This window comes from Orycteropus afer, unplaced genomic scaffold (genome assembly GCF_000298275.1).
Source record: "Orycteropus afer afer isolate SDZICR_OR568_19922 unplaced genomic scaffold, OryAfe1.0 scaffold00437, whole genome shotgun sequence".
Lineage (NCBI taxonomy): Eukaryota > Metazoa > Chordata > Mammalia > Tubulidentata > Orycteropodidae > Orycteropus > Orycteropus afer.
This window is the reverse complement of record NW_006922024.1, coordinates 816054-842722: the sequence shown is the minus strand read 5'-3', so window position 1 is coordinate 842722 and position 26669 is coordinate 816054. Positions and strand designations below refer to the sequence as shown.

The 26669-nt window shown below is 34.0% G+C and overlaps 1 protein-coding gene across 1 annotated transcript in view; it reads left to right on the top strand.

Moving 5' to 3' along the window:
* Window positions 1-26669, top strand: part of NCAM2 (neural cell adhesion molecule 2) — a 434855-nt gene that overhangs the window by 135913 nt on the left and 272273 nt on the right. The window contains exon 9 of the mRNA XM_007954167.1: window positions 13705-13855. Within this exon, the coding sequence (XP_007952358.1) occupies window positions 13705-13855 (151 nt within the window). The remainder of the gene's footprint in view (window positions 1-13704; window positions 13856-26669) is intronic.

Here is a 26669-nt window from a genome sequence, read left to right as displayed (position 1 = left end):
CATATATATATATATATATATATATATATATATATATATATATACCATTAACAAGTATACAAAGGTGCAAGGAAAAAAAAACAAGTGTGATGGTTATGTTTGTGTGTCAACTTGGCTGGGCCTGTTTGAGTGGCTGGGCAACTGGTGGTAGTTATTCCCCATAGTGAGACTTGTAATCAATTCCATGGTGGGATCCACCACAAGCAGCTGAGTAGCTGCCTTTGAGATGTGATCTGCTTCCTGTATTTAAGGAGAAGCCTTAGGAATGGTCTCTAGCCTATGGCATGCTTGGACCCTGCATGTAGCCGTGTCATTGCTCAACAGCCTGCTATGTTCTTCTGACCTTGGGACTTACAATGGACTTAAGTTAATGGCCTGCCATGTGGTTTGGTAACATAGGGATTGTGCCTTTTTGCTTGTCAACCTTGGGGCTTCTCAGCCTCAGCAACCAACAGCTGTCTGAGTGAAGAAATACCTCTAAATCCAGTGGGCTGGCAGCAGGAGACAGAGCTGGACCCCAAGTTTAAGGGGCTTTCACCCAGCGCCTAACCTGGTACTTTGAACTTGGACTTAAAGTCTCCAAATTGTAAGGATTAACTTCTGCTTGTTAAGGCCATCCCATTTGTGGTATATTCTTGTCAGAGCAGCACTAGGTAACCAAACAACAAAGAACCAAGAAAAAAGAGACAATAAATAGAAACTGATCGATACATGATACACCTGCTAGTATTAGTGGGCCAAGACATTGACATACACTTTCCCTTTTTTACACATACTGTAACATATACATAGTAAGGATACAAGAAAACATGAGTATATTAAAGAGATATGCAGAAGACTTTAAAAAGATCAAGTCAAAATTTTAGAGATTTTAAAAAAGAAAGTCTTAAGTTAAAAAGACATTGGATCAGATTAAGAGCAGATTTACTACAGAAAACAGATTAGACTGCTGAAGAAAAGATTAGTGAAATCAAACACATAAAAATAGAAACTAGACAGGAAAGAGATTAAAACCTTCTTTGAGCAGATCTAGGTATTTCCCATGCTTTGAGCAAATGTCAGCCAAAGAAGGTTCAGTATGGGGCCTTCATTTGACCCATTATATAGATCAATGCAAAAACACTCTAAAACATATTTTGAATTTTTTCATATTTCACTCTTCCATTTAGAGTGGTTTATGAGTATTTATATAATGTTGTAGTTGAGGTTGTATGTCAACTTTGCTGGGCCTGGTTGAGTGGCTGGGCAGCTAGATGTAGTTATTTCTCATGGAGAGATTGGTAATTAACTCCATGTTGGAATCTATTGGAGCAGCTGAGTATCTGCTTTAGGGATGTGGGCTGCTTCTAGTATATAAGAATCAACTTTGAGGACGGTCTCCAGCTTATGGCACACTTGAACCCTGTATATAGCCAAGTCATTGTTCAGTAGCCTGCCATGCCCTGCTGATTTTAGGGCTTCTGGACTTGAATCAGTGGCTTGCTGTGTTATTTGGTAATGTTGGGACTGTGCCTTTTTACTTGTTGACCATGGGTTTGTCAGCCTCAGCAGCCAGCAGCTGTCTGAGTGAAGAACAACATCCAGCTCCAGTGGGCCGGGAGCAGAAGGCTGAGCCAAAGCCCAAGGTTGAGGAGCTTTCCCTCAGTGCCTAGAGCTTGACACTTTGAACTCAGACTTCTAGCCTCCAAAACTGTAAGAAAATAAAATCACTGTTTATTCAGGCCATCCTATTTGTGGTATTTTCTGTTAGAGCAACACAGAAGTAACCAATACAGAATATGGTATCGAGAGACTGGTAGGACTGTAGTTACTCATAGCGACCCCTCCTTGGGTTTCCGAGTCAGTATCTCTACAGAGGTAGTTTGCCCAGTTTTCCTTCTGAGGAGTGGCTGCTGGGTTTGAATGGCCAACCTTCTGGTTAGCAGTCAAATGTCTTAGGCACTATGCCACCAGAGCTCCCTACTATATACTATGTATCATATATCAGACATTTTTATAAGAACTTTATGCATCATTATTGTATGATCCTATGGAGTATTGTGGTATCAAGTTTTTTTTTTTTAAAAAGTCTCATTTTGTCTGTAATTTGAACGAGATTACCATACTGCCTAGACACTGGGTAACACATTCTGATAATATAACAACTTTTATTATGTACCTACTGCTGAGCATACATAATTTCATTTAGTCCTCACCAGATGTGGGTAAAAGCATTAAAAATAAAATTTCATGTATTAGTCAATTTGTGTAATAACACTGTAAGATAAATAACACCAAAATCTCAGTAACTGTCAAGTCAAAGCTTTATTGTAAGTGGACCACAGAAGCATACACCAGATTGTAAACTGGGTTCTATTTCCTCCCAAATGTTCTCTTAATTCAAGAAACAAGATAAAGGAACAATACTCATTTGGATTATGTTGTTTGAAAATGTCTATGATAAAGTGGAAAAAATTATTAAAAAAAAAATAGAAAAGGCTAGATATTATAGAAGCTCCATGTACTTGCTCACCAACTACCAACTTCAGAAGTTGTCGGTCTTAACTTTCCAATGCTAACATATTAATACTAAATTCATTTGTTTTCTACTATGTTATTTTAACCTTTGTCTTAGAAGGTAAAGCATTTTTTAATTATAGATTTCAAAAAAATGTTCAACCAGATTACCTATGGCTTTCTCAAGGCCTTGAAACAATGTAATCAGTACTTATTAGTGACTCCTTGTATTCCTTCCAGAACAGTGTGGTTTAATTACTTTCTATCAGTGTTTTTGAGGTGAGCTCAATTATGTGACACAAATCATCATAATACATCTAACCATACTGTAACACATGTTGAATAACAAGTGTTTCAGAGAATAATATGTCTCATTATTTCAGATCTCTGTTCTGTAGTCTCATTGTGTTTGAAGTGAAGCTAAATTTTTCCTGAAGATTGTTGGAATTGTATGCCATTTTGTGGATTTTGAATCATAGTGACCCCCTGTGACAGAGTAGAACTTCTGAACAGAGTTTTGTTGGCTGTAATCTTTATGGAAACAAACTGCCAGGTCTTTCTCTCTGGAGCTGTTGTGTAAATTTGAATGTCAAACTTTCATGTTCGGAGACAATTGTTTACCCTAATTTTCAGATCAGAGCATTTTCTTGGCTTCTTTATCCCTTATTGATTGTTCAGGTAAATGACTGTTCCTTCTTTCCCTTTGAAGGATATACAGAAAAATTAGTAATCTAAAAACAGCAGCTATCATCCTATTACCCTTGGTTTCTAAACTTGGAAAAAGCAATGAAATTTTAAATGGATGGATAGCTTGAATCAATGAGATTTTATAAGTCTTACTTTCTGCTCCAGTGTTTTACATGTAGCCTGAATCCATATGTCCTGAATTTTCTCAACAACCCTGATATCAAATATTTTGTTATTTATCTTAAAGTTAATGAAAATTTTGCATCCCTTCACAAACAAATGTTTTGTTAAACAAAATAGCAAACAACTGTGCTGAAATACTATTCAATCAAATGACCAGTACTTTCCCCATACTGATTCACTTCTTAGAGCTCTAATCACAATGAATGACTATGTATAAGAAATAGTGATATAGAATATGGACATGGGGTCCGATTACTTCATGTGACTTTGACATAAATTTGGTATATGGTACATAACTATTAAAGTTCTATAAAACTGAAACCATTGAATTGTTTAAGAGCCCATATATACATAACGCCTATGAACTGGCCTTTGACACCAAAATCTTGGTGTTTGAGCAGGAAGGGTCATTCTGACCAGCAATACAGTGAAGAGTATATTCAAGCCATGCACTAATGTCATATTAATAAAATCAGTATCTGGGGTTTTATTATTATGGATTAAATAAAAATGCATTTTATTATTCAGTAAGTCTTTCATTTATATATGAAATATTTAGCATTTATAAGTAATAATTTTATTCTCATCTATTTTTTTTCCTGACTGTATATATACATCATGAATAAGAGTTAGTATAAATAATTGGTATGTGGACCATATGACTGGGAGAAAAATATAACAGCAATAAAGAGTTGTTAATTAAGAAGACAATTAAAGGGTTTTTATTTATTTTTGACATAGGATATATAGAGAACTCCCTTGGAATTTATTGTGAAATGTATAGTTACATAAAACTTATATTTATCAATTATGCCTGGTAGGCTGGTGGTTCAAACCCACCAGCCACTGCTCGGAAGGAAGGTTGGGCAGTCTACTTCCATAGTGATACTGCCTCAGAAACCCACAGAGGGGTCTCTATGGGTGGGATCTAACTTGACGGCAGTGAGTTTGGTTTGGTTTTGGCCTAGTTAGTCACATTTTTGTTTTTTGCCACTTTATGTATCAAGTACTTAATAGGTGCTAAGCTCTCTAGAAATATTAACTCACTTAATTGGCATGACAATGTTATAAAGACTATATTTTAATTATAACCATAAAAAAAAAAAAAAACACCTCACTGCTGTTGAGTCAATTCAACTCATAGCAACCCCTCCTTGGGTTTCCGAGGCAGTATCTCTATGGAAGTAGATTGCCCAACCTTTCTTCTGAGCAGTGGCTGGTAGGTTTGAACTGTCAAGCCTTCTGGTTAGCAGTCAAATACCCTAGGCACTACACCACCAGAGCGCCTTTATATAGGGTGGGAAAGTGAGACTGACTAAGTTAAGGAACTAATATCAGGTCATAGAACTAATAATCAGCACAGTCAGGGAGTAAACCTATGTAGTATGGTTTTATAGTGTATAGTTTTAATTGTTGTTGTTGTTATGTTCCATCCAGTCGACCTGACTCATAGCAACCCCTCCTTCGGTTTCTGAGGCGTTATTTCGCAAGTAGATTGTCTAACCTTCCTTCCCAGGAGTGGCTGTTGGGTTTGAACCACCAGCCTTTTATTTAACAATCAAGTGCCTTAGGCACTATGCTACCAGAGCTCCTTAGTTTTAATTACTATGTTTATACTGCTTTTGCTTAAAACACTCAGCACAGCTAGCCAGTAAAATATAAAATGCTGACAACCAGCAGTTTTTTTCAACTGTCATTTGGGGTACACTAGTCAAATTCTTTAATATAAAAATAGCTGAAAGATGTATTCTACTTTGACTTTATTAAAATAATCGTTTAATTTTAAATATTGGTCTTAATTTGCCTCTAGCTCTATGCAACAACTAATATACTTTCCGTATCTATAAATTTGCAAATTTGAAACATTTTTTATAAATGGAATCATTTGATATATGGGCTCTGTTACAAGCATCTTTTACTTAGTGTTATGATCCAAGGCTCATCCATGTTGTAGCATGAAATCAGTACATCATTTCTTTTTATTGCCAAGTCATGTTTCATTTTGTGAATACCACCTTTTAGTTATCCACGTATCATTTTATGGACATTGGATTGTTTCTACTTTTTGTTTTATGAATTATGATGATATGTACATCTCTGTGTAAAGTTTGTATGTGGACTTATGTTTTCATTGCTGTTGTGACATATTGAGGAGTCAAGTACTGTAGTATATGGTACCTCACTCATTAACCTCTTAAGAACTTCCAGATTTTCTGCAGAATCACTCTATCATTTTATATTCTCACTAGCAATGTTTGAAGATTTTTATTTTTCCACCTTCTTGCAATTACATGTTGTTATGTTTTTATATAACTTCTTGTAATTATTTCAGTAGGTGTTAACTGGCATTCCATTGTAGTTTTGATCTGATATCTGATAGTTCATATAGTGAGCATCTTTTAATGCATTTACCAATCTTAGGTTTTCCAGACATTCAGTTGGTAGTCATCTCTCTCCAGCTTCTTTCTCTCTTACCCCTTTCCAATTCTTAGTGCATATACCCACCCCAATAAGCTTCTCTCACTTCTGTGAACATATCATTATTTCCCCTCCAGTTCAGGACTACATTTCCCATCACCTGAAACATAATTATTTTCTTCTTACCTTTTACTTCTTTTTCCTTGCCCAGGCTCAGCTTCCTGGCTACATGACCTGTGCAGTTACAGAGGGCCCTTTACTCAGAAAGACTTTATACTTGGCTTTATGTAGTACTGGCATTGTCTTGAAATTTTTAATAATTTCTCAGCAAGGGCTCCCACATTTCACATTGCATTGGGCTTTGCAAGTTATGTAGCCAGTACTGTCCCTGGTTTATCATTATTACTTATCCTTCATGATTCACTTTAGACAGAATTATGTAAAGGTGAAAATTTCTATCCTTTGTAGGTTATGTTAGGTGTTCTTTCTGTGTTTTATCTATCCTAGAATTTATTCCACATTATAAGTATTTATTTCTCCTCTAAGTCATATGACCTGTGAGATTGAAGACTGTTGCTTTTCTTACACATTTTTCTGTCCACAGGGCTCAGCATAATTCCTACCACATAGCTGTAGTACTGGGAGCTCTGATGGCATAGTGCCAAGGCATTTGACTGCTAACCAGAAGGCTGGCAGTTCAAACCCAGCAGTCACTCCTTGGAAGGAAGATTGGGCAATCTAGTTCTGTAGTGATACCATTTGGGAACCCAAGGAAGGGTCACTAGCAGTCAGATCCAACTTGATGTCAGTGAGTTTGGTTGTGTTTGTAGTTGTAGTACTACTATATGTAATTCAACCCCATAATTCTGGTTCAGGTGGTAAGCCATGCAGCAGTGTGACTCAGTATGTGAACTTCTGGGCCCAGTATCTTGGATATTCAATAACTATCACCTATAAGCTATAGGACTTAGACCATTTATTCAATGTTTCTTGCACCATTTTTAGATCTCAACCCACACTTGGGTTTTTCAGGGAACTTCTCTCTTACCTCTTACCAGTCCCTGACCTCATTCTCTGATCCTCAAATGAAACAGTGGTATTCTTACATAGTTTTTTTTCACAGTATGTTTGTATGATTTTAAAAATTAATACCTGTTTTCTTTGTTAAACTTTAATTCCCATATGGGTCCAAATTAATCTATTTTTCTTCTGCACTCTATTTCCAGTGCCTGGATGCTTATTATAAAAGTAACCAATACCTGAATTTCTTCATTTCTTAAAATGAAGACGATAATAGTCCTAAGCTCATAATGTGATTGTAGGAATTAAATTAACTAATAAATGTAAAACACTTAGACTGGTGTCCATCTGTTGTTGTTGTTGTTATGTGCCATGGAGTAAGACCCAACCCATAGCAACCCCTCCTTGCATTTCCGAGGTGTTATCACTAGAGAAGTACATTGCCCAACCTTCCTTCCAAGGAATGCCTGGTGGGTTTGAACTGCCAGCCTTCTGGTTAGCAGTCAAGTGCTTTAGGCCCTATGCTCCCAGAGCTCCCAGTGTCTATTGAGCAAGTTAAATTTATTATCGTATTAACTTTTACTATTATTATATCCAATTCCTATTTGTTAAATGAATTATTGACTGTATGCGCAAAGAGAAGAAAAGGGTACTAGAATTCAGTGAACAGACTAAGTTCAGAAGTTTAATTAAACATATTACTTTTTATTATATCCATTTGTACTGCTAGGAAGAGTATAATTGTGGACAAGTTCAGTTCATGAAATCAAAATAGGAAGAAAATGAAGAACTGGTTTGAAACCCAGAGGAAAGATAATTAATGCTAATTGTTAATATAGGAAAAATATAAGAAAGGAAGAGAATCTTTCTGCTTAAACATCTACAACTACAGAAATTGGCCAAGGTAACATAATAGTAACACAGTTTTGAGAAGTTAGTTTGGGTACAGGTCCCTAGTTGGCACAAACAGTTTGAGCTCAACTGCTAACCTATAGGTAGGTGGTTCAAATCTACCCAGCAATACTACAGAAGAAAAGGCCTGGTGATATGCTTTAGTTAAGATTACAGCAAAGAAACCCTATGAAGTAGTTTTCCTATATAGTACATGGGGTAGTCATGACTTAGAATTGACTTTAGGGCAAGTTACAAGAACAATAGTTTGAGTACATTGATGATCTCTGGAGCATGTATCTTTTCTTATTTACATATTTTACACTTTGTATATGCTTCTTCCTTGAAGTATTTGAAGCAGAGTTTAATGTATATTTGACAAAAATAAAGTGTCATTAGGAATAAGACAAGCAATATATAATACAGAGTGCAAAATCAGGCACAAATTTCTGAGTCTGCATTTGGTTTGGGTCTTGCATGCGGTCTCTACTTACCTCTCCAGTATCAGGAGAGCCATAATGCCCTCACTCTTTACTACACATCTCATGGCTTCTCTCAGTCTTCAGATGTCTGTTGGGGACTAAACGATCTCTGGTCATGTAATGAATAAGATATTTGATGGCAAACCAGAAGGCCAGTGGTTCAAACCCACCAGGTGTTCCACAGGAGAAAGATGAGGCAATCTACTTCTGTAAATATTTGTAGCCTTGGAAACCCAGTGGGGGTCACTATGAGTTGGAATTAACTCAATGGCAGTATTTTTTCTTTTTTGATAGGGGACCACTGGCTATAATTCTCTCCACAATACCACCCCTCTTTCATTATTTTCATATCTCAATCCGTAACTGAGTTTTTCAGAAAATTTCTCTCTGACCTTTTTCACCAATCCTCACTCCATTCATTTACCCCCAAAATGAAACAGTTGTATTCCTACATGTTACTTTCACAGTGTACTTGTATGATGTTTTTAAATTAATATCTGTTTTCTCTGATAAACCTTAATCCTCATAAGGGTAGAAAGTAGTCTATTTTTGCTCAGTACTGTGTGTGGCGTAGTGCCTAAGACACTTGACTGCTAACCAGAAGGCAGGCAGTTCAAACCCACCAGCCACTCCTTGGAAGGAAGGTTGGGCAATCTACTTCTGTATTGATTGATACTGCCTCAGAAACCCAAGGAGGGGTTGCTATGAGTCAGATCTGACTTGATGGCAGTGAGTTTGTTTTGTTTTGTTTTGTTTTTATTGTATTCCTAGTTCCTTTCTGCTTATCATAGAATGAATATAAAAATAAATAAATAGGTGACACAGTGGCATGATCCTCTGTTCTCCTTTGAAGATCATAGTGGCCCATGGCTAAATTCTCAATGACACATGGGCAAAGAACAAGAAAGATAGGGAATGCTGGCCATTTTTGAAGCATTGTTTACTGTATTTAGATTCTTTTTGACAATAAGTGTTAAGTCAAGTAAGATCTCAAAACAATGCATATCAATATGACATATTATGCAATTTTAATTGTTAATATTGTTTAATTGTTAAAATTTAATTGTTAAAGATTAAAAGTTAAAATTGACAACAAAATTTTCATGTTGAAGCTAAACTTAAGAATGTACTTATCACATAGATATTTTATTAATGTGTTCTTGAAAAGACAGTAAAGGATTTCTATAAATAATCATTTTATAAAGATATTTAAATACTATTCAAATGAGAAAATTTTAAACTGACCTCCTAGAAAGGCAAAGTGTATAACATCAATTCCAATTTCAGAACTTGCATTTCTCGAGAGGACTGGAATAATAAATTACAGACACTTGGCTTTCTAATCATTTTATTCAATGTAATGATAAAACCTGAAAATTCTAGACAGACAGCTAATATGTCCATTAACCTGTCTCAATCAAATATCAGATGTTTTAAATGAATCTTCGGTAGGTATTGAATCAAAGCCAAGACATAAATGAATTTTCTTTCAGATATGTGTAATGCCTTTTGTAGCACAAAGTGAGAGATGTCCTTTGGAATGTCAGATATTAAAAGGAACAACTTTGGTCTCCTCCTGTATTTCAGTTAAATTCCATGTACATTTTTGCAGAGACAATGCTAAGTCTGATTTATAATTACCCATGGAATCACAAACTTTCCCAAAATTAATGTTATTTGCAAAATTCTTGTGAATAATTTCAGAACCATTAATAATAACATTTAAATATCAACATCTCTTATGTCATGGTAATTCTATATTAGCTGATGTTTTTCACCATTTTAAAAAACTACCATTTTATAGGAGGCAATAAAAAAGATCCTACAAAGAAAGGCAATTATGACCTTACATTGTAAAATAACAATATATCTCTTTATGGAAAAATAAAAGTAATTAAATGCAAGTTGTAACCCCTGAGTGGTGTCAACAGTTTATACTAGAATGCTAATCCAAAGTCAGGTGGTGCACACCCACCCAGTGGTGCCATTGAGGAAAGATCTGGTGATCTTCCATAAAGATTTCTGCCATGAAAACCTGATGGAGTAGTTCGTTTCTGTAACACAGGGGATCGCCTTGATTCAGAATTGACTCAAGAGTAACTGGTGATTAATAGCTAAAGGAATAAATTGTATTATCTACCCACATATAAATTTTACTATAACTTAATATACTTTATAAAAATGATAGAATTTAGTAAGTTATGCCTAGATACTATTCCAGGTGACTTTAAAAATAAGTACCATAAGAATTTTCTCACATTCATTCACTAAAATATCACCCTACAGGATAAAATCTGAAGTTCTAAAAAGAATTTACTAATGTTTCCCAGAAAAAATAACAGAGTTCTGAGGCATAATTATATCTTTAAGAAATCACAGAATGTACTGAAGAAATATTGATATTTGGACAGGAAGTTAAGGGATAGATGGTAGACTCGTGCCACATCAATATGGAAGAAGGAAAAGGGGAATGATTTGAACAATCTTTATGAAGTGTGTTTATGGAAAGATAGAATATTCGTAATACTGCAAGTAATTCAAATTATTTGAAATACAAAGTAGAAAATATTCTTGGAGAGAAATTTGATGTCATGTAGTGGCACTTGCACATCAGATGGAGATATAACATCAATTGTGTTGGAAGCAATATAATGTTATTTATAATTATAGGACAATGGAAGTGTAACACTTTCATAGTTGTTAGGATAATTAAGAATTTACATTTAGAATAAAACTTATTACCACCCAAGAAATAATTTTGGCAGCATCAATGATTTCTGCAGCAGGACCATAGAAAACAATTTATATTTCATGACTTTTGTAGTCAGGGAGTCTTTGTTGGTCACCAACAGCCAAGAACTATGTTTTTTCTCTGTGGAATTCAGAGTGGCCTGTCAATATCCTTCATACCCAGCAACACAACTTGATACTATATATAGGAATACTAGTCAGCTCTTCAGAAACACAGTTGCTTACAATCAAAAATAATGTTGAACAAGATGATAGACTGAGAATCATCAGCATGCAGAAAATAAATAAAAGATGGAAGGAAGAAGAAAAGGTGAGAGGGAAGAAGAAGGGAGGGAGACAGAAAGGGAAGGAGGAAGGAAAGAAAGAAAGAAGAAGGGTAGATTGGTTCAGAAACTGATCAAGACTGAGGACATGCTATATTATAGGACAAGGAAAATGATTGGCATGTTTCATGCAAAAATAGACAACTAGGGAAGAGCACATTAGGTTTTCTGATTGGGTGATGGGCTATAGAGTATATATTAAGTTGATATGGCCTAGAAATAAATTATCTGGTTATGAAACTCCAGGGTAAGATAGATCTGGGCTAGAGAACGAGTGATTAAACATTAACTTAAATGTGAGTGAGGCTGACATTGCCCAAGTCCCGTATATTGTCTAAAAAGACAACACCACCATATGGAGGTCCTGGAGAGCATACTAGTTTACATTATAACAAAAAAAAATCTGCAACGGAAACTAAAGTGTGGTCAGAAAGGTGAAACTGGAAGAAAAACTAGGAGAGTGCAGATGTCATGAAAACCAAGGGAAGTCAGTACAAAAACTAGGAAGGAAAATCGAATAGGGCCAAATTCTGCATAGATTTACAGTGAGGTACAGACCAGAGTACCCGTGTAAAAAAAAAAAAAGAAAAGAAAAAGTGTTTAACTTGGCTCTCTTGCTTTCTGGGTTTTCATATTCTGATTTCACTTTTGTGAATTTTTGTTCATATGTTTTTATGTCAACCAAGTAAGTGAGTTTGGCAGCTGAACATATTAAAAACTGGCAAAGAAAATGCCCTTTCTCAACTTACTATTATTTTAGCAATACTTGGAAGTTGTTGGGGTGTGTATTTTGGGCCAAAAATTCCTTATCTGCGATGCATAATATATTCTAACTAAGTTATTGTTTATTTTTTTTAAGTCTATTTTTCTGATAGTTAATCATTTGAGTGTTCAGGTTCTTACATAATCATTGTATTACTTATATAATTAAAAAAAGCAAGAGTGATTATAGTCTGTCACAATCAACTTCAAGTTTGAAAGAGAGATTTTAAGTAGTTTTTGATACGAATAAAGGAAACCGACTTGATAATTAAAATTAAACACTAAATTTAAAAATGTAAATAACCAAAGTATTTTTAAATTTCTGTGAATGCTAGTCATATAAAAATTAAAATGAGGATTTCATTATTAAAAAAAATAAAATACCTATATAATATAAAATACTTCATTGATGTACCAATACTTCAAATATTGAAGAAAATCAAGCCAACAATAACTAAGTAAATGTTTCAAATGAATTATAAAATGCCAAAAGTTCATTAATATTTAGATTGTCAACTTAAAATTTAATAAATTCTCTATGTTTGTATGTTTTAATATATGTGCTGTAAAGCAATTTGTGTGATTTTAAGAAAACAAGTCTAGGTATATTAATACTGTTACATATAAAAATTTCCATTTGAAATATAACTTATAGACTATTGGTTTATAAGCAATTTGTTTATTTGAGTCAGTATATCTGGACTAAGTGATTACTCATTTCCATATTGTCTTCATTATCTTCTTAGAATGATTTAAATTGTTCCTTCTGCATAATTAATAATATATCTGTTGTGCCTATAATACAAATTATGCTTATGGTAAATGCTGTTGAATTCATTAAAACATGAAACTTATAAGTGCCTCTTAAGGGATTATTTGTTATAAATATTGATACTTGTTTTTCTAAATGGTGAAATATGAAACTAAACTGTAGGAGTAATATGTTCATTGATAGGCTTTAAGCAGAAGTGCCTAAGGCACTTGACTGCTAACCAGAAGGCTGGCGGTTCAAACCCACCAGCCACTCCTCGGAAGGAAGATGGGGCAATCTACTTCCGTAGTGATACTGCCTTGGAAACCCAAGGAGGGGTCGCTATGAGTCGGGTCCAACTCGCATAACAACAACAAGAAGCAGAATTGAATAGGCATTACTGGTGGTGTAGTGTCTATGGCATTTGACTGTTACCTGTAGGTTGGGGTTAACACCCACTAGCCACTCCGTGGAAGGAAGACTGGGCAATCTACTTCAGTAAAGATTTACTGCCTCAGAAACCCAAAAGGGTTCACTATGAGTCAGAATTGACTCAGTGGCAGTGAATTTGGTTGGCTTTGGTGGTTAATTATGTCTGTGAGACACATAATCGGAGGCAAACAAAATCGTTCCAAAAAGAACATTCAAGCTTTTCTTAAAAAAAAAAAAAGGCTACTAAATAAAAAAGTTTAATGAAACGTGTTTATTTCCTCCATGTCAGTTTTCTTATAATCAAATGGAAATTATCAGGAAGAAAAATGAATAAGCAAAAAACAGTGAATCATAAATTCAGAAAGAATAATTTTGAAAAATATTTTTTTGTTATTCAAGTAAGAATTTATTTTCATTTACTGTGTATTTTATAAGCACTGTATACTTGGTTGTAGTTTTTCACTAAACAAGCATAAAATCCTTCTTTTTCCTGAATCAATGTAAACAGAGCACAGATGGCCGTATCGAAGTCAAAGGGCAGCATGGAAGCTCGTCACTGCACATTAAAGATGTGAAGTTGTCAGATTCAGGGAGATATGACTGTGAAGCTGCAAGTAGAATTGGAGGTCACCAAAAAAGCATGTACCTTGATATTGAATGTAAGTTATTTTCATTTTGTATATTTATTAAAACAGCTTTTGCTACTATGAGAAATAGGAATTTTTTGCAGTAAAATAAAAATGAATATGAAATTCATGTTTTGATATTTAATGCATAACCTTAAAATGAATATAGTATTTGATAGTCAGTTATTAGAGACACCTAGTGGATATTATGGGACATTTCACTGTTAGATGTTTAAGGGCCTTGTTATTGCTATCCTAAAATTTGTGACTTTTTTTTGCAATGTTTAACACAAAACACAATTTCGGCTGAACTGTGTTCATTACTACCAATTAGTTAACATCCCTTTAGATTTTTCCCCTACTTCATTCTAATATTTATGCTCATGTCTTGGAAATGTAGTGTGTCTTCATTGCTTATTCAAGTTGTTTTGATGAAATACTTTATACACTTCTAAGACTCTAGTAACATAGTGCCTAAGGCACTTGACTGCTAACCAGAAGGCAGGAGATTCAAACCCACCAGCACTCCTCTGAAAGAAGGTTGGGCAATCTACTTCTGTAGTGATACTGCCTCGGAAACAAAGGAGGGTTCGCTATGAGTCGGGCCCAACTCGATGGCACATAACAACAACAACAAAAGACATGAAATATTGTTTTAAATACAGTGAAATATATCAACACTTACATTTCATCAAATAGTATTTATTTTCTGGAAGAAAAGACTAGAAGGAGGGTTGTTAAAATTAATAAAATGATTTTTATAACTGCAATTTAGGAAGTGTGAGAGCTAATGTAAATGAACCATTCACCATCTCCCTTAAGATATTGTTTAAAATTATAAAATAATTTTGTATATACACTGTAATCACAAATGAAGACAATTTTACATAATTTTAAATATATATTGAAGAATCAAAAACATTGGAGGCTCTTTTAGATAGCTAAATCATAGTTGTCTTAGTGGGATTGTAAAAGATAAACTTAACTACAAAATGTTACTATTAGAAAATTTCTAGTAAACTTATAATGACAGAATATGATGGTGACTGTGAGATAAGAGATATTTTTTTATAGAGAATACCTCTGGAAAGGAAATGTTTTCTTAAGAACAGACTTAAGTAGCCCATACAATTAATGAACTGTGCTTATCAAGATATTCAAAGAATGACCAATTCAACAATTCTACTTAAAAAAAAAAAAAAGGATACATGTTTAAGTGTAAAAGCCCCTTTGATGCTTTAACAAATTCCATGTTTTATTTACTACCATTAATCAACTTTCAGAAAAGTTGTTTCACTACCATCTCACTTGTGAAAAAAAAATATTATTCAGAATACAGAAAGAAGTTTTGGAGATAAAGTATTTAATGTTTTTACTGTAATACTATTTTCCACTATCATGTGCGCATATTTATTTTTCATGACTTTTTTTTGCAAATAGTAAACTAATTCTCAAATTTTCAACAAATTTGTTTATATATTGAATCTAAATTTGCTATTTTTAAACCAAAATTTATATAATTTTCTTTTCTTTTATTTCATTTATTTATTTTTTTGTGGAGATAAATGAAAGAAGGGAGCTCTTGTAGCATAGTGCCTAAGGCATTTGACTGCTCACCAGAAGGCTGGCGGTTCAAACCCACCAACCATTCCTCCGAAGGAAAATTGGGAAATCTGCCTCCATAGAGATACCGCCTGGAAACTGAGGGAGAGGTCACTATGAGTTGCAATCAACTCGACAGCTGTGAGTTTTTGTTTTTGTTTTTGTTTTTTTAAATCAAAGAAGACCTAAGTGTGCCAAAACATAATTTACAATTCAACATGATTTATACTAGAACTACCAACCATTTTGAAAGGGAAGTTTTCAGAATAGCTCTGAAATATTTTCGGAAACTAAGACTGTTTAGTTTTGTTTCTTTTCATTTTCAGAGATTTTAAAAATTTACTTGAGATGTCATGGTAATATCACTAAATCTTTGATGTAAATACTCAAAAAAGTGGGGCTCATAAGAATGAGCATTGATGATATTTCCAAAACATAAGGCAGATTGGGCTGATACAAGGCAAAAAGAGGCTAAAATATACCAGCCTTAGGATCAGCATTAAAAGGAACCCTACTGGCACATTTGTTAACACTCAGCTGCTAACCTGTAGGGGATGGTTAAAATCCACCAGCCCTTAAGGAGAGAAAGATTTGGCTGCCCTCAAGTTTGTTGTTGTTGTTGTGTGCGAGTCGGACTTGACTGGTAGCGACCCCTCTTTGGGTTTCTGAGGCCATATCACTACGGAAGTAGATTGCCTCATCTTCCTTCCGAAGAGTGGCTAGTGGGTTTGAACCGCCAGCCTTCTGGTTAGCAGTCAAGTGCCTTAGGCACTATGCTATCAAAGCTCCCTCCCTCAAGTTTACAGCCTTGGAAATCCTATGGGGCAGTTCTGCTCTGTCTTATAGAGTCACTGTGAGTCAGGATCAACTTCCTGGCATTTGGTTTGGTTGTATTGTTATTTGGTTAAGATCAGCATTAATTATGTGACCTTCATCCCGAGGAAATCAGTATTGTTCCTTATAAAATATCAGAGGCACCTCAATTTTTAGATTTAATTATATTTTTACTCAAGTGCATCCATACTCATCCAAGCTATCCTGCATCTTTTTAACTTCTGAAATACCATCCATGCCTAATATGTGCTCCAGTATGAAATAAATAAAAACTTTATAATTATTTATTTATAATAAATAATAGATAAGTTTCTATCTATATGTTTACATTCTAAAACTTAATTGAAAATAGTTTTAAAAAAATACTAGGTTAAATTTCCTGCTTATTCATTAATATGGAATGTTCATATTCTTACAAATTGCAGAGTAAGGACACTGGTTGACAAATTTAAATAAAGCTTCAACATTAATACAAATTTTAAAGTGATAGAAGTGTCAAGATAATATGCAATGCTTATATCATTATTGTTATTTTTTGTTATCATTCATTGCAGCTACGTAAAAAAAAATAATAGGACAAACAGAGGATTGCAATATGGCAGTATAGATTTGTTTTGTGATCTCTTAATAACATGAATACAAAATAAAGCACTTGAAATACCTGATTTTCACACGCTGATTGCTAACAAAGTACAAGTGTCTTTTAATCACAGACACGTTCCTCTATTGCTTTAGAGGGATAAATATTGGTTTACTCAGCCTGTTTAATGTTTCTAATGTAGATGTTTAGACTAAAACTCACCAGAAAATTGCATAGTATCTCTTGTTTAGAAATGCTAAAAGATTTTATTTTTCAAAGAATGTTTTCAGAATTCTACTACATCCTCTGAAATATTTGTTATTGCCATGCTTATTATAGGCTAACTAGGTAAATGTGTCTGGAAAACAAAATGAATTTTTTTCCATTATTACACTGTTGTTTAATTTTTTTTTTCACTGAACATTTATTATTTTTTCAAAATAATAGAAATTTGTAGAAATTGAGCTGATGGCTTTTATAACATTCAATCATATTTTCACTTTTTAAAATAAATATCTAAATGTCTTCTACTACAAATTAAATCATTAGAAAAGTAAACATTCTCTATTTTTATAGCTTTATTGAAGTAAAATTTAAGTACAATACATAGCTTATATATAAATTATAAAATATGATCATTTTGACATACACCTACAAACTTATAACAAACATCAAGATAATCAATTCTATTATCCCCAAAAGTTTCCCTAAGCCTCTTTGTAACCCATTCATTCTTTCACCTTTATCTCTGGACAACCATTTGTCTAATTTCTATCACTGTAATTTTACTTGTAATTCCTAGAGTTCCATATACTTGGAGTCATATAGTATTAGTATTTTTTGCTGAGTCTTTTAGTCACCATAATGATTTCAGTATTTATAGACATTATGTCAATCAATGATTTGTTCCTGTTTATTGCTGAGTAAAATTTTATTCTATGGATGTAACAGTTTTCCTAGTTACCTACCAATTAATATTTCCAAGTTTGCAATTTTCAACTAGTTTGAAGAAAAAAAGTTGTGAACATTTTTAACATTGCACTGAAATATTTTCTTTTTTTTTTTTTTTTTCTGGAATAAACACTTATCCTTTTGTTAATGTGGATTTTTGAAGACCAAACTATTTAATTTTGCTGAAGTTCAATGATCCAATTTTCCTTTAATATTTCATACTGTTTATGTTTTATCAAAGAAATCATTACATAAGGCCACAAAGTTTTTGTTTTCTTCTTTCCTTTCAATATTTCATAAGTTCAGTTTTCCTTAAAGGACTGTAATTCATCTTAAATTAATTTTCATGAGGTCAATGTTCATTATTGTACAACATATATATATAGTTGATCCATCACTACTTATTGAAATATATTTCCTTTTCTATCTATGTATTTGTCAATATTGTTGCTCTTTTCAAATAATTAGCTTTAAAAAAATTGTATTATATTTTTTATTGTGATTCAGGTAAAAATTTACAGAGCAAATTGGTTTTCCATTAAACGATTCATGCATATGTTTTTTTGTTTTGTGACATTCATTGCAATTCCAAAAATGTAATAGCACTCTTTCCACTTCCTACCTGTGTGTCCTGTTTCCATTAATTCTTTGCTACCTTTTACTGTCTTCTGAGTTTTGTCACTGGGAAAAAGCTGCCCATTTGATATCACCATATGATTGATTTTTCTGATAAGTGCATACCTCCCTGGTGTTATTGTTCACCTTAGAGGCCTATCATCTGACTAGGAGCTCTGATAGCATAGTGCCTAAGGCACTTGACTGCTAACCAGAAGGCTAGCAGTTCAAACCCACCAGCCACTCCTCAGAAGGAAGGTTGGACAATCCTACTTCTGTTGTAATACTGCCTCGGAAATCCAAGGAGAGGTCACTGAGTTGAGGCCGACTCGATGGCACATAACAACAATTGTCAGGCTAAAAGTTGAGCCATGAAGGTGAGTTCAATCCCACGCTTGAAGTGTGTCTAAGGGCCATAGGCTTGGAGGTTCATTAATCTCTATCAGACCAGTAAGCCTGGACTTTTTTATGATTTTGAGTTTTGATCCACATTTTTTTCCCACTTTACCCAGGATCTCCTATTGTGATCCTTTCATAGTGGTCAGCAGTACCAGCCAGGCACCATCTAGCCCTTCTGTTATCAAGGATGCTGGGACTCAGATGGTTCATTAGACTTTTCAACTAATTGTTTCATGTGTCTTTGATTTTCTTCACTCTTCTTTGCTCTGGACAGGGAGAGAAAAATAGTTGTACCTTAGATGGCCACTTCATAGCTTTGATGATCCCAGTTACTGCTTACCAAAGTAGGATGTAGAACATTGTCTTTGTGGGCTGTTATGCCAATTGACCTTGTTGTTGTTGTTGTTGTTGTTATGTGCCGTTGAGTTGGACTCGACTCATAGCGACCCCTCCTTGGATTTCTGAGGCAGTATCACTATGGAAGTAGATTGCCCCGTCTTCCTTCCAAGGAGTGGCTGGTGAATTTGAACCGCCAGCCTTCTGGTTAGCAGTCAAGTTCCTTGGGCACTAAAACTATGTCCCCAAGCCCCTGGCCCAGAAACTCATTTCCTTAAAGTGTTTGGTTGTGAATTAGCTTTTGACATTGTTAATTATTTTCTCTGTCATCTGTTTGCTATTTAAATTGTTACTACTTTAATCTCCATTACTTCTATTTATCAATTTACATTGATCTTCTGTTTCAAGTTCCTGAAAGTAGAATCTATAGTCATTGATGTCAACATATTTGGGCTATTTTCTGCCATTTATTAAAGTAGCCCCCCAACACCCCAGCTTAATCTCTAATCTCTTTCTAATCTCAAAGATACTACTTAAACACTTTAGAACTTTTGATATTATTCCAAAGATCCTGAAACACTCTTCTTCATAATAGTTATTTTCTGTTTTCCTCTTCTACTTAACTGAATCTTTATTCCATCGTCTCTTTCTCCTATTGAGCCAGTCAAGTTAGTTTTTTGTTTAATTTTTGATACTGAGTATTTTAGTTGTATTATTTTGATGTTTTTATATTTCTGATTCTCTGCTAAAAATTCTTAACTTTCTATTTAATTAAAGTATGTTTTCCTTTATCTATTTAGCATAGTTAAAATAGCTGCTTTAAAATCTATATCTGAGAGATTCAATATCTGGGTCATTTTGGTATTTCCATCTTTCATTACTTTTATTTCCTCTTAGAACTGGTCAATTTTTCCAGTGTGTTCAATTTAGATTGTATCCTGAATATTGTAAATATTAAGCTGTGTATACTCTGGGTCTTTTGATAATCATCTGGAGAAAATTTTTAAACAAGTAACCACCTTATTTATGTTCAAACCCTGAATTAAGTCTTGCCTCCTACCATGCTTCAGCCTGAAGTTGCTCTTTTTCCTGGCACCTTTGTACTTTGGGAAAATGTTCTCTAGAAATGATGACTTTGAAGATCCTCACATATGGCCAGGCCTCTGGGCAAAGAAAAGAGTGTGTGTGTGTGTGTGGGGGGGCAATAATTACTTTTCATTTCTCTCCACATTCATCCTGCTTTTATTTACTTAAAAAACCTCCAGGTAATTGATTCTTTTCTTATTTTTTGTTTGTTTTCTTTTTTCTTCATTATTTCTAGAAATTTTAATTATTATTAATAAGGAATATGGGTGACAGCAAGCTTTTACTGCCATGTAGAAACAGAAATCACTATATATTCTATTTTTGATCAACTTAAATCGTGGAAGTATTTGGCTAGCTTAGTTCCAGGAACCAAGAACTTAATGTTATAGTTTCAGTTTTATGCAGTATTTTTAATTTGTTTTTTCTTTCACATTAGTTTTTCAATTAAAAAAAAAAGTTTATTTTTTCATGTCATATGTCTTCAAATAAATCATTTTCATGATCAAAATGCATTTATATTCTAAAATCTTAAAAAATATACTGACTATATTTTACCACCTACAATGTATCTATGTCTGTGCCCAAATTTTATTTAATTTTTCATTAGTATTGTATGTGTTGACATTTTTATCTGTAGACAAAAAAAAAAAAAATAAAATAAAAAAATTATTTTTCCTGGAAAGTATAGTATATTGTCTAGTATTCATGTAAATAATTTTGAAATTTAAATTGAAAGTCTCAGCTAAGGTTAGCATTGTTCAGGGTTGTAATCATATGCTTTCACTACAAAGTGTCATTTGCTATGATATAGGCTTAATTTTAAGTAAACAAAAGAGAGTGTTTTATTATTTAAGATTATTTAAACCGCTCAAGGAGTCCTGGTGGCATGTTGGCTAAGAACTTGGCTGCTAACCAAAAGGCTGTTTGAACACACTCAGTAGCTCCATGGAATAAAAGAAATGATGATTGGCCCCTGTAAAGATTACCACCTAGGAATCACTTACGAGGCAGTTCTACTGTCATGTAAGATATGAATCAACTTGACAACATGCAACAACAACAAAAAATTCATGCATTCCTTTGTCATAATCCTTTTATTTTACTTTTTTGGGTTTTGATTCTTTTTCCAACTTACAAATTCAAGGACTTTCTTCTTTTGAGCTAGCCTACACATAAGGCTATATTTATCCCCTCGCCTCTTGTTATTTTCACAAGGTTGAATCTCTTTATATATCTCTTACAAGTTACTTGTAAGAATCTAGCAATCTAGTTTCCTCTGTAATTAATCCAAATAATTGTAGTACTTTATATATATATATATATAAATATGTATATAAATAAATATGGTAGTTAAGGCTATGTGTCAACCTGGTTTTGAGTGACTGGGCAGCTGGATGTAGTTATTCCCCATGATGAGATTGCTAATGAACTTCATGGAGGAATCTACTGGAGCAGCTGATTTGATGCCTTAGGGATATGATCTGTGTCCAGCATATAAGGAGAAGCAGTAAGAAAGATCTCTGAGGAGAGTTCCGGTAAGATGGTGGACTAGGCAGACAGACTGTATAGATCCTCTTCAACAAAGAAAAGGGGAAACAATTGGCACAGATAAAGAAGATAATCCTGGACCCCTGAGCTTTGAAGGGAATGATATAGAAGTACACTAAACAACTAGTAGAAGAACTTGCCTGAAAACACCAAAAAAGGGAACATATGAAGCTGCAGTCTGTCAATGATCCTGATGGTACAGACAGCTTGGATATTGCCAAGTGGTGTTACGACCTATGAATTAACATAAAAATCAGCCCTGCTAGCCAGGGGCAGCAGAGGACTGCACTAGTGGCTGGTAAATAAAAGAGGAAGCAGCAAAGGGGAAAGTGGGCTGAGCTGTGGATTTTTGCCTATCTGGAGGGTGCAGCCATTTTGATTGTTTACAAGTGTTTCAACCATTTTGAATATATAAAGTAACAACATTCTCCCAGATTCCAGGGACTTAAGAATAGGCTCTACTTGATGGGAACCATGAGGACATTCCAGACACCAACAACTGGAAAGTTTCTAGGGTACAGCTTTTGCTCTCTCCCCTATTCCTGTTTCCCATTTTATTTTTTTCTCATGGTTAATCCCATTCCTTGTTCTTTTTTTCATTTTTCACATTTTTTTTCTTCATTATTCTCCCAGCCTACTTTTTTCTCTTATTGCCCTCTCCCCAGATATTGCAGGGTTTTTTTTCCTGTTTTCATTTATTGTTCCTGTGTGTTTAAACAAAGTACTTCTTGTCCACTTGCTTTTACTTTTTTGATGGTTATTAGATTGTTGTTTTTGTCTAACTAAGTGGGAGAGAGCAACAGTGCCCATACAACACAATTACACATGTACCTCCTGCAGCTTCATTTACTGAGTGAGACACCACCACTTCCTTCTCCAACAAAAGCACCATGATAAATGACCATCAAGAAGAACCTGGTTCACCCTTAACTGCTCTTCACAATTAACAGAGATCTAAATACAAAAATGTCACAATGTCTTAGAGAAAACAAACCATCACAGTACACACAAAGAAGCAAGATAAAGTGGTAGAAACTAGGGAGCAGGATAAAGACCCAGAACACATCCCTGAAGAAGCAGCATCACTGGAATTCCATGATTAGAAATTCAAAAGAATTATATTTTGGTATCTTCAAAGGATTGAGAGACAGATCAAGGAAAACACTGACAAAATTAAGGAAAACACAGGCAAAAACTTAGAACAATTTTGGAAGAAAATACAAGAACAAAATAACAAAATAAATCAAAAATTAGAAATGATACAAAATCTACAGTTGGAAATCCAGAAGATTAATATTAAATTTTCAGAAATAGATAACACATTGAAAGGCCAAAAGAGTAGAATTGAATCAATGGAAGACAGAATTAACAAGATTGAAGACAAATATCTAAATACTTCTTTGGAAAGAGGTCAATCAGAAAAAAAGATCAAAACAAAATGAAGAAAGCCTAAAGTTCATGTGGGATACCATCCAAAGGAAAAACCTACATGTAATCAGAATTCCAGAACAGGAAGACAAAGAGAAAACCACTGAGAAAATTGTCCAAGATTTATTGGAAGAGAACTTCCATGATATGATGAAACATGAGAATATATCCATTCAGGAAGTCCAATGAACCCCAAGAAGGATAAACCCAATAGAAAATCACAAAAACATATCATCATCAAACTCATCAAAACTAAAGACAAACAAAGAGTCCTGAAAACAGCATAGGAAAATGAAAATTTACTTACAAAACACAACCAATAAGAATAAACTCTGATTTCTAAGCAGAAACTATGCAAGCTAGAAGGCAATGGGATGGTATATATAAAACCCTGAAAGAGAAAAATTTCAAAGCAAGAATTATATACCCAGCAAAATTGTCCCTCAAATATGATGGTAAAATTAGGAGATTTCCAGATAAGCAGAAATTAAGGAAATTTGATAAAACCAGACCAACCATAAAAGAGATACTAAAGGGAATCTTCTGAACAGAGAACCAATAATAGTAAATAACAACCAACCATTAACACACAAGATGACATAACCCAGAAACCAACACAGCTATAGATGTATGCAAAGTAAAATAAGCTTACAAGATTGTAAACAGTGAACCAGAAACATAAATTGTCAAACAAAGACAACTACAAACCAAAAAGAGGGAAAAATAGTATAGTTCCAGAACTTCTAAATGGTGAGGAAGTCAAGAGTGTGGAAGCAAGTTGGAATGGACTATTCTAAACTTGGGAAGAAAATTAAAAATCACAGACTAACCTCAAAAAAAAAATGATAAACCTTCACATCACAATAAAAACGATTACAAGCACAAATATTTAGCAAATACTAAAACAATAGCAACAAAGGAAATGATAACACAATTCATAAACATAATGAGCTCAGCACAGAAAATTATATGGAATGAAGAAACCAAGAACACCATGAAAAAACACATAACAAAGTGATAGCAACTAATTAATACTTCTCAATAATTATACTGAATTATTAGTGGATTAAATGCATCACTCAAGACACAGAGATTTTCAGACTGGATAAGAAAACAAAACCCATAACTATGCTGCCTACAAGAGACACACCTTAGAGACAAAGGAAAAAATAAACTAAAAATCAAAGGTTGGAAAAAGATGTATCAAGCAAATAGCAATCAAAAAAGAGCAGGAATGGCAATACTAATTTCTGATCAAATTGACTTTAAGACAAAAACCACTATATAAGTCAGGGAAGGATCAATTGAACAAGACTAAATAATATAATAATTAAAGGATCAATTGAACAAGAAGAGATAACCATAATAAATATCTATGCACCCAATGAAAGAGCCCCAAAATACATATATCAAATATAAAGAATTGAAAGCTAATAAATGACTCCACAATCAAAGTGGAAGACTTTAATACACCAGTTTCAATGAAAGATAGAACAACTGGAAAAAACTCAACAAAGATGCAGAAGAGCTAAACAATACAATCCACCAACTTGAAATTATAGACATCTCTTCGGGAGCTCTGGTAGCATAGTGGCTAAAGCACTTGACTGCTAACCAGAAGGCTGGCGGTTCAAACCCACCAGCCACTCCTCGGAAGGAAAGTTGGGCAATCCTACTTCCGTAGTGATACTGCCTCGGAAACCCAAGGAGGGGTCTCTATGAGTCGGGGCCGACTCGACGGCACATAACAACAACAACAACATAGAGCACTTCACCCAAAACAGCACAAAAGACATTCTTTTCCAGTGCACAGGGTACATTCTCCATGATAGACCATATGTTAGGCCCCAAAATAAGCCTTAATAAATTTAAAAACATTGAAAATACTGCAAAGCATCTTTTCAGATCACAATACTATCAAATTAGAAATCCACAATAGGAATATCAACAGAAAAGAGCAAATGTATGGAAACTGAATAACACCCTCCTTAAGAAACTCTGGGTAAGAGAAGAAATAAAAAAGTGAAATTAAAAAATTCCTTGAATCAAACCAGAATGAAACACTTCATAACAAAATCTTTGGGACACAGCAAAAGCACTGATCAGAGGCCAATTTATAGCAATAAATGCACACATCAAAAAAGAAGAGTGAGCCAAGATGAACACTTTAAACCAACATCTCCAACAAATTAGAAAAGGAACAGCAAGAAAAGGTTACCAGAAGAAAGGAAATAACGATTCAAGCAGAAATCAATGAAACAGAAAATAGAAAATAGAAAAAATCAACAAGATTAAAAGTTCGTTTTTTTAAAAGATTAGTAAAATTGATAAACCACTGGCAAATTTAACAAAGGAAAAGAAGGAGAGAATGTAAATAACACAAATAAGAAATGAAATGGTGACATCACAACAGAACCAACTGAAATAAAAAGAATAATATCAGAATACTATGAAGAACTGTACTCCAACAAACTTGAAAATCTCAGAGAATGGACAGATTTCTAGAAACACACCACTTACCTAAATTAATCAGACTGATGTGGAAAAGCTGAACAGATCCATAACAAAAGAAGAAATTGAACAGGTCATAAAAAAAAATCAACAAAAAAAATTCCTGGCCCAGATGGTTTCACCGGAGAATTCTACCAAACGTTAAGAGAAGAGCTAACACCAATCGTACTCAAACTATTCAAAAACATAGAAAAAGATGGAATACTCCCTAATTCATTTTATGAAGCAAGTGTAACCTTGATATCAAAACCAGGCAAAGCCATCACTAAAAATGATAACTACAGTCCAATATCCATCATAAAATCTTCAACAAAATTCTAGCCAATAGACTCCAACTACATATAAAGAAAATAATTCCTTATGATCAACTGGGGTTTATATCAGGTATGCAAGGATGGTTCAACATTAGAAAAACAATCAACATCATCTACCACATAAATAAAACAAAAGACCCACATGATCATATCAATTGATGCAGAAAAGACATTTCATAAAATCCAACACCCATTCTTGATAAAAACTCTCAGAAAAATAGGAATAGAAGGGACATTTCTCAACATAATAAAGGGTATCTATGCAAAAGCAATAGCCAACATTATTCTCAATGGAGAGAGACTGAAACCACTTCCCTTGCAACCAGGAACCAGACAAGCATGCCCTCTATCACCGCTTCTATTCCACATTGCATTGGAAATCCTAGACGGGGAAGTAAGGAAAGAAAGGGAAATCAGGGTATCTGTATTGGTAAGGAAGAAGACCAACTATCTCTCTGTGCTGATGAAATGATCCTATACCTAGAAAACCCAAGAGACTTAGTAAAAAAATCTACTGGAACTAATTGAGAAATTTAGCATCGTGTCAGGATACAAGATCAACATCCCAAAGTCAGTTGGATTCCTCTACACCAGCAAAAGAGATTGCTGAAAAAGAAATAAGGAAAGCAATACCATTTAAAAT